We start from the raw sequence: 8,788 nt of genomic DNA on the forward strand, positions 1-8,788 counted from the left end.
TTTCTCAATGAAATTATTTTAAAAAAAGAAAAAAATGGTAAACAGAAATGATACAGAATTTCATTAAACAAAATAATACGAATTCAACAAATGTTATAGAGATAGTGTTGTCTTCAAATTTGTTGTTTAGATTGCCAGATATAAGCATGAATAATTGGTTTTTAAAAGTTACAAGAAATTAAAGTGAACAAAAAAAAAACTTCAAGCATTACTACTCCTTTCAATAGGCTTCAGTCTTAAATGAAAAGCCTTATTTCTGCCATATATCCACAAAGATGATTAAAACATGTCGCATAATGTTTCTTATCTGCATCTGACATGAGGAAATTATGTAAAAGCCTTGGAAAATAGTGTCTATTTTCTTTTTCATACCTATGAGGAAGGAAGGCAGGTCCAAGCTGAAATGCCAACCTTGGTCCTATTCAGTGACATGCAATGTCTTCCTATTCCTGACAACAATAGTCCTCCATGTGCAGCCTTTTCTTGATTGACTGAAGCAATTGTTAACAACACAAGTGTTTCAGGGTCAACTCCCAGGTTGTGGGATCAGGAGCTCTGCATCAGGGTGAGAAGTATATGTCTGGAAAGTTGTTGGGTGATGAAATACAAGACATATCAGACCCAGGCGCTACAGCTCCCTCCAGCATGGAGCCCATCCTCCTTATAAGGCCACCGTGACCAGGAGAACACAAGCTGAGGGGCTGAGCTTGGAGTTCACACAGGAAATGAAGGTTCCCTGTGTGGTCTGGAGGTGCTGCTCTGCCAGGAGACTATGGTGCTTTTCTCACTGTTATGTCCTTTCGATGGCTGTGGGCCTGGTCAGAGCTGGTTACTCTCTGCACTCAAATTCACACCAACAGGAGGGCAATGAGGATAATGTGGATAAAAATTGCTTGTACTCATGACTTCCCTGGTGTGGCCTGGTGGAGGTGAGACTAGGGGAGGTAATGTTTATCATGATGGGCTCACATGAAGTGAGACCTGAAGGCTGAGTTTGGAGTGTGTGTGTATAGCAAGGCTCCTCCACAGGGCTGACCAGATAGATTGAAAGCATGAGGGGAGTATATTTCTTATAGATTGCTCTTTCTTTGGGAAGGGAGAATCATAGTCTAGTACAAATTGCACATTAGATATCTGTCCTGAGCCAGCGGGTCAGTCAACAAAGGTCACCTGGGAGAGGAGCATGGAACTGAGGAGGGGTCAAAGGACAGGAGACCTGAGAAATGGAGACAAGACAGGATTCTGATCAAGTCTCATTTATTCAAAGGAAACTCTGGGTATATACAGTGGAGGCATAGGGAAATGACATCGCTGGGTAAAAGGAACGAGTAACTAGGCAACCAGGCTATGACAGGAAGTCCCACCTCCGGGGCATAGCAAGAGACTTATGGGAAATAGGCAGAGTAAGAAGGATTAGGAGCTTAGCTCAGCAGAAGTAGGAGAGGAGGAACCCGGAAACCCATTTGCAATAGGATTGGAGGCCTGGAGTTATTGAGTGTCCCACAGGACTCCCTTTACTTTTATAGATGTATGTAAAATATAGCTTCTGTAGACGGCTGATTCCCTTGAGGGGGCAGTGCCTGTCTTAGGTTGAGGCGTCCTCTACACAGACCCGACTCAAACCTTACCTGTCATAGGAGACCAGGACAGCAAAAGGTCCTGTTCCTGTCTTAGGTGGCAAATGGTGTCCCGTGTATGCCCCTCATTACCTGTCTCTGGCTAGCCTGACCATCTCACCAAGGGTGGGAGAACTAAGAGGTCTCTGGACCTTCACCATCATAAGCTGGTTGTATTCCAGTGCAGTTTTCCCTTTCAGCCATCTCAAGCCTGTGATAATGGACCTATATGGGTTGCATTTTAATGACATTCAATTGTTGTTTAACAAAAGTCATCAGCCTATTGAAAAGACAAGGTCCTATTGATAAAAATGTTAATAGTCCAATCAAGGATGCCAATAGAGGGAGAAGGTAGGGTAGTACTCCATTCCAAGTGCTCCAGAAAGGGTTTTCAAATAGCTCTCTTCTCCTCTTAATAAGATCTTCTTGAAATCTCTTTATTTTATCTCAAACAATACCGGTCTTGTTTGCATAGAAGCAGCAGCATTCCTGTAAAGCCAAGCAGATCCCTCCCTGCTCTGCTGTTAGAAGGTCCAAGCCCCTCCTATTTTGCAAGACTACTTCTGCTAATGAATCTATCTGGTCTTGGATATCTTGGATAGTACCAAACAGTATTTGAACATCATCAATCAGCTGATTAGATAATTTGGTATAAGAATGTACTGCTACTCCCAACCCTGCTGTGCCTGTCCCCATGGCCGCCATGACTCCTAGCCCCACTAATAAAGGGATGAATTGGACTGCCCTCTTTGTGCAGCCCATAGCATAATCTAAACTGGGAAAGGGTACAGGATCATTACCAGAGATAACATCTATATCAGGCAATACAATTGCCATGACACACAGTCCTGTCCAGTTGGTAGGTAAATATGTGAAGGCTAAACTTCCCCAAAATACAAACACATGTCCCTTTTTTGCGCAAATAGGGCTATTATTTGCCCAAAAAGTATTTGATTGCAGCTGGTGAAGGTAACAAATCCAACATCAACAGTGAAGTTATCATTGTGGAAGCTTCCTTGTATACAGGAAGAATTCCATAGGAGATAATCCCCACCCCGCCCCGGAGAGGGTGGCATTGGCTAATACCTGCCAGTCCTCGGCAGTAAGCCAATTGTCAGCCATAGTTTCTAAAATGGCTGTGGTGTATGGAGCTCTGGCTCTGTATTGGGCAACCACCGTTTTTAGTTCCTTTAGTACTTTAAAATTGAAACTAGTGTAATGGCGCCAAATCTGTCCTTGAGCGCCTGTGTTTCTGACACCGGAAATACCTCTGCCTTATCTAGATCTATGAGTGGGTCTAACAGGAGGAAGTTTTGGGGGACAGCGCCCCTCAGGGGTGGCCTTTGAACACAGGGGGCCTTTGGTCCGGTTATATTTTTATTTTTGGGTTTTCCTGATTTTAATCTTTCTAATTGGATTATGAGGTCTTGGTGCTCTTTCTCTAATTTTATCTGTTCTTTGAGAAGTTCAATTTTGCCTTTTAATTTCTTTGTAGGGTCAGAAGCCAAACACACCAAAGGAGGCACGCTGGGATCAGTGCTATATGGCGGAGGGCACTGAACCTCAAGCTATAATTTGGAATTTGGTGGCTCTGCCTTGCTGGTTTTGATTTCAAGATTCTGTTCTCTTATAGGAGGGCAAACACCCTTAGGGGGTTCTTTGTCCTTTTTTAGCTTATCATGATCTCTATCATTGTCGCTATCAAAAGACACAAGATCCTCCTCTCTATTTTTTGTGTCTGTCTGTCCTTGTTCCTTTTGTCCTTTAAGATGGGTTTTACCTTTCTGTCCCTGCAGTATATTTTCACCCATTTTTATTACATTAGCAGCAACTGGGTCACAGTGTCTCTGGGATAAGATTTCATCAATTAAATTCCTGTAGGAAAAGGCCATAACTGGGACCTTTTCAGGTCCAAAAGTTTCATAATAATCTTTAAGGGTATCATCAACCCTTTTCTATCGCCTGTGATCAATAGTTCCTTCAATAGGGAACCAGGGGCAAACTCGTTTAATATATTCAAAAATACTGACACAAATCCTTAATTTTAACCTTTACTCCTCATGCCTTTAATGCTTTACTCAAACTTTCTACAAATATCTCATGTTCACTTAATGCCTGTCCCATTGATGAAGGGAAAGGGAAAGGGGGTGCTGTCTGCTTACTGAGGTTCAGATGTCACAGCAGGCAACTGCGGTGCAGGCCTCTTTTACTTTCTCTCTTGCCAGCTCTCTCAGACGGTTCTGTCACTGAGTCCTATGTACCAGGTGCCCCACACGGTGGGCGCCACTTGTCCCTAGCCAGCGGGTCAGTCAGCAAAGGTCACCTGGGAGAGGAGCAGGGAATTGAGGAGGAGACAAAGGACAGGAGATGCGAGAAATGGAGACAAGACAGGATTCTGATCAAGTCTCGTTTATTCAAAGGAAACTCTGGGTATATACAGTGGAGGCATAGGGAAATGATGTCGGTGGGTAAAAGACACAAGTAACTAGGCAACTGGGCTATGACAGGAAGTCTCACCGTCAGGGCATAGCAGGAGACTTATGGGAAATAGGCAGGGTAAGAAGAATTAGGAGCTTAGCTCAGCAAAGGAAGGGAAAAGGAACCCAGAAACCCACTTGCAATAGGATTGGAGGCCTGGAGTTATTGAGCCTCCCACAGATATCCATGTGAAATATGTCAGATTATTACGTATAATTTCACTGAATTTACCATAGTCCATAATTATTTTTATCTAAAATCAATACTCTCTTTTTTGTGTAGAACTGTGGTATGAACCCAGGTGCTTGTGCCTGCCACAGTAGTGCTTATTCCACTGAACCATCTCCCCAGCCCTAAGATCAATACTCTTGATGTTTTCTAAGCACATGCACAAGTGATACATTTTGTTCATGTGTCTATATCCTGTGCATATCTCTGTATTTTCTGTTTATTTACAAAATTTAAAATTATATAACATACTAACATTACTTTTCAATAATAATCTTTGATGGGTCAATTGTGTTAGCAAAAATCAACATTTCTTTACCTTTATACACTCTTATTTCTTTTTTGTGCAATTCAGAGTTTTGCTGAACACTTTTTGAACAAAAATATTTTTTTCACTGCATTCTTTACATCTTTATTTCTTAAAGTGTAGATCAGAGGGTTAAGGCTGGGTGTGACAATGGTATAAAAAAACGTAAAGAACTTTCCTTCCTCCTGGGATGTGGTATTCTGTGGCTTCATGTACATGTAAATCAGTGTGCCATAAAACAGAGTTACCACTATGAGGTGGGAACCACAAGTATTAAGGGCCTTTTTCCACCTTGCTGCTGATTTGATCCTCGTCACAGCTCGAGTGATGACTCCATATGAGATGAGAATGAGGCACACAGGTACTAGAAGAAATACAACTCCAAGAGCAGAGAGAATGTACTCAATGATTTTGGAATACACACAAGCCATCTTGATCAAGGCTGGCATCTCACAAAAGAAATTATCCACTTCTCTGTGCCCACACCTCGGCAAGTTCAAAGTCAGAGAACAAAGAATTATAGCACTGCCAATGCCACCCAGCCAGCAGATCAGTACCATCCTCAGGCAAAGCTGAGGGTGCATTATCACAGTGTAGTGCAGAGGCTGGCAGACAGCAGCATAGCGGTCGTAGGCCATCACAGCTAGGAGAAGACACTCTGTGGCTCCAAAATCTAGAGCAAAGAAAAACTGAAGCACACACCCTCCATAGGTAATGGACTTGTTTCCACCCCACAGGTTTACCAGCATCTGGGGGACAATACTAGTTGTATAACAGAGGTCTAGGAAAGAGAGGTTAGACAAAAAGAAATACATGGGTGTGTGGAGCTGGGGGTCTAGGTAAGACACAATGATGATGATAGAGTTTCCTGCCAGAGCCACCATATAGAAGATGAAGACAAGCACAGAGATGATGGGCTCCAGTTGGGGACGATCAGAAAACCCCAAAAGGATGAAGTCTGTTTGTAAACTTCCATTGCTCATTTCCATGGCTCCCTGAGGAAAGTTAGGAGGTGACACCATGGGAAACAACTGTGTCAGCCCCAGAAAGAGAGGACCTTCTGTGCTGTACATCAGCTATACTTCAGGTGTACTTGTTTTGTAAATTTCCTTGTGTAGCAGATTGTCTGTTTTCTATCATCATTGCCTTTAGCCTCTCTGCATTTAGTCATTTCCCAAGTAATAGGCCAAGTCTAGGTTCCTGGGTGCATTTCTTTCCAAAGGCTTACTATCTAATGTTGCCCATAGTTCCATGTGTGTGATTGAATAATAGAGCCATAAAGTTCACTGCAGGAATTATGAGCTAGATATACTTTCAGAAAATGTGTCCCCTTGAAACGAGGGCACTGTCTGTCCCTGAGGTGAGCTTTCCCAACTCCTAAAAGGTGGGTAGATTCATGTGTGAACAGAACATGTAGAACTGTGGTGTTCCAATTGTGGTGAGAGCCTCAGGGGCAGGCCACAGCTTAACTTCCTGAATGCTTTGATTGCAAATCTACCAGGCTGTTTTCAGGGTTTCATGTTGGGATGGTGTTGGGAACTTAAAAGTCATCAATTTTAAAGTGGAAATGGGCCTCAGAAACCAGGAGTCCTGCACTGCACATCGCAGTTCTCTGTGTATGGAAGATTCACACCAGCCCTGTAGTATAGATGCAGTGGCCAGGACTCAGCTGCATGGGCAGCAGCCTGATTCTTTAGTCAACATTCATCTTCACCTCTGCCTTCCGGAGCTGCCAGTTCACAGTCAGGCATGGGCTCTACTTGTTCCTTCTAAAGTAGCAGAGGGAAAAAATTCAATGTATCTTCATTTTTAAAGTTCCATCAAATAGCACCGTTAGTGAAAAAGTCAACATAAACTGAAATACAGAAGTAAAAGTTGAGGAATTGATGTAAATTCCCTGGAACTCCCATGCAGTCAGGAAGCAGAGTACAGGCTGCTCCACTGCTACATTTTTTGTGCCTTCTGAGTCCCTCCCTGGGCAGGTGCCCCTGACTGCATGGTCATTGTAACTACCTCCAGCATTGGTGCATGTCAAAATCCAAGTACTTTTCTTTATAAAGCACCATTTCAGATGATTTTTTAAAATGTCCTCTTTCCTTGTCTTTGAATCATTAGACTGTGTTGGAAAATATACTACCATCCTTTTTTTGTACCAGGAATCAATCTTATGACCTGGTGCTTGCCAGGCAGGTAATGCACCAAGGAGCTGTAACTCCAGCTAATATATTCCTTTTATTATTGTTCTGTTCTGTTCTGTTGTGTTCTGTTCTGTTCTGATGCTTTTTTTATATTACTGGATATTAAACCCAGTCCTACCCCATGCTAGGGAACACCCTACTGCTAAATTATATATGCAGTGTTTTCCACATTTCATTTTGAGACACCATCTTACTAAGCAGTTTAGGCATGTGCCACCACTCATGCATGATGTTGAGTTTCTTTCCCAGCCCGAGCAAGTGCTTAGCTTTGCCTGACACTGCTTGGTCTAGATCACCATGGCAGCTGCTTGTTCCACACCATTATCATTGCCTCATATCACCGGAGTACCTCAGGTGGGCCACATTGTTGAAAGACTGAATGAATGTGTGTGTCCTGTATATGTTTACTAGAACACAGGTTAGTCGTTTTTTAGCTAGGCAATTTAATCTTTCACCAAATAAAGCCCCAGGCATTGTGGAGAAGACAAGGATTTTGTGTTGTGTTATTTACTAGTTTGATTCTAAATATGAAACTCTTCAATTTATGATTTTAATATTTCCTAAAGGTTATTTTAAAACTTTACATATTCATTTGATTTCAATTTAACAGTGATTAGAAGCCTTAACTACCTGGATAGGTCATCACATATTCTACGTGTGTGCTGAATTATCATACAATTGTCCATAAACATTTACCATTAAAATAAGAGTTTATTTTAAAAAACAAACTCAGGAGAAAACTTGAAAATGAAATTGAAACAGTACAGTGAAGAAATTCATGGTAAATGAGTCAGGTTATATTCTAATTGTAATTTAGGGTTTCATTTTGTAGGCTGTGCTTCAGTTCCCAACAATGTACCAAAGTCTGACATTTTATGGTCTTCAGTGAAATTTAAGAAAGTAATCAAAGAATTTAATGGCAATCTGGATTATATGTAATGATGTGAAAATTAAAGACATAACATCACAAAATCAGCTACATTTTGTTAAACATAAAGATCTAGATCTTCCATACATTTTTAAGAAAGACATACTACTCTAGTCCAAGTGAAGGCAGAGAAAAGTAAACTCAAAGAAGTTCAGTACCTGAAGTGTGAGTGACACCACCTGTGATTGCACTATATTCTCCCTCAGCCACTTCCCACGCTGTTAGTCTGAGGAAGTGAAGCAAATGCCTCTTGCCTGTTTCCAAGGAGGACCTGGTTGGCAGGATTGAAGAGAGCAGGATTAACTAATACTGTGAACAACATATATTTAGCATAATGTTTGCCTCTTAGAGAACACTCAGAATTCTGAAACCTCACTAAGACCTCTGGTTGAATTTTAAGCCTCTCTTGAGAGGACTTCAATGCTAGCATCATTTGTATCTCACACACTGTTCCCAGGTTTCCTTCATGTCTACCTTAGGAATTTGCTATCTCTGACCTTTCCTGCCTCCTGTATTCTGCTGGAGGCAGCAAGCAAATGCACCAGAATCCAGAAAAATGAGCTGATGACAGACGTGTCCACAGTCCCACTCCCATGATGTCTAGCTGACCTTACACTGCTAGAAGCAGGACCCCTCCTCTTAGGGTCAGTCAGGAAGAATTCTCATAGTGTGAGTTCCTGAAGGCTGAGACATGAATTGACCAGCAGTGTCTCATCCATCCCCACATTCTATTCCACTGCAATGCAACCTGTGAGAAAGTCACCACTCAGTTTACATGCTAGAGATAAGTCAGCTGTGGTCCTGGTTGAAAAAATGATGACGTCTTGCTCAATGTAACAGTGTCTTGATATTTGTAATTTTAGTGCACTTTTGTTACTCATATTTATAAATATCTGTAAATTAACAAGGAGAATACTGTGTTGATTGGCATGTATTCCCAGAGTCTCTCCCATGTAACAGATATGCATTTAAGTGCTGCTTGCCAGGCTGCCCTCTCCCTGGGGACCTAGGCCACAGAGATGTGGCCATGTGA

The 8,788-nt window shown here is 42.0% G+C and overlaps 1 protein-coding gene across 1 annotated transcript; it reads right to left on the reverse strand.

Annotated features, from left to right (window-relative positions):
* Positions 1-4,673: 4,673 nt before the first annotated feature.
* Positions 4,674-5,618, reverse strand: LOC101564594 (putative olfactory receptor 2W6). The gene has a single exon (XM_012513129.1). It carries the CDS (start codon positions 5,616-5,618, stop codon positions 4,674-4,676), a length of 945 nt encoding a protein of 314 aa, XP_012368583.1.
* Between the last annotated feature and the right edge of the window lie 3,170 nt (positions 5,619-8,788).

The sequence above is a fragment of the Octodon degus genome, unplaced genomic scaffold (assembly GCF_000260255.1).
Source record: "Octodon degus isolate 3935 unplaced genomic scaffold, OctDeg1.0 scaffold00328, whole genome shotgun sequence".
In the NCBI taxonomy this organism is placed as follows: Eukaryota; Metazoa; Chordata; class Mammalia; order Rodentia; family Octodontidae; genus Octodon; species Octodon degus.

Excerpts from the sequence above, each read along its gene's own strand:
- LOC101564594 (XM_012513129.1), bottom strand. The coding sequence starts at position 5,618 with ATGGAAATGAGCAATGGAAGTTTACAAACAGACTTCATCCTTTTGGGG.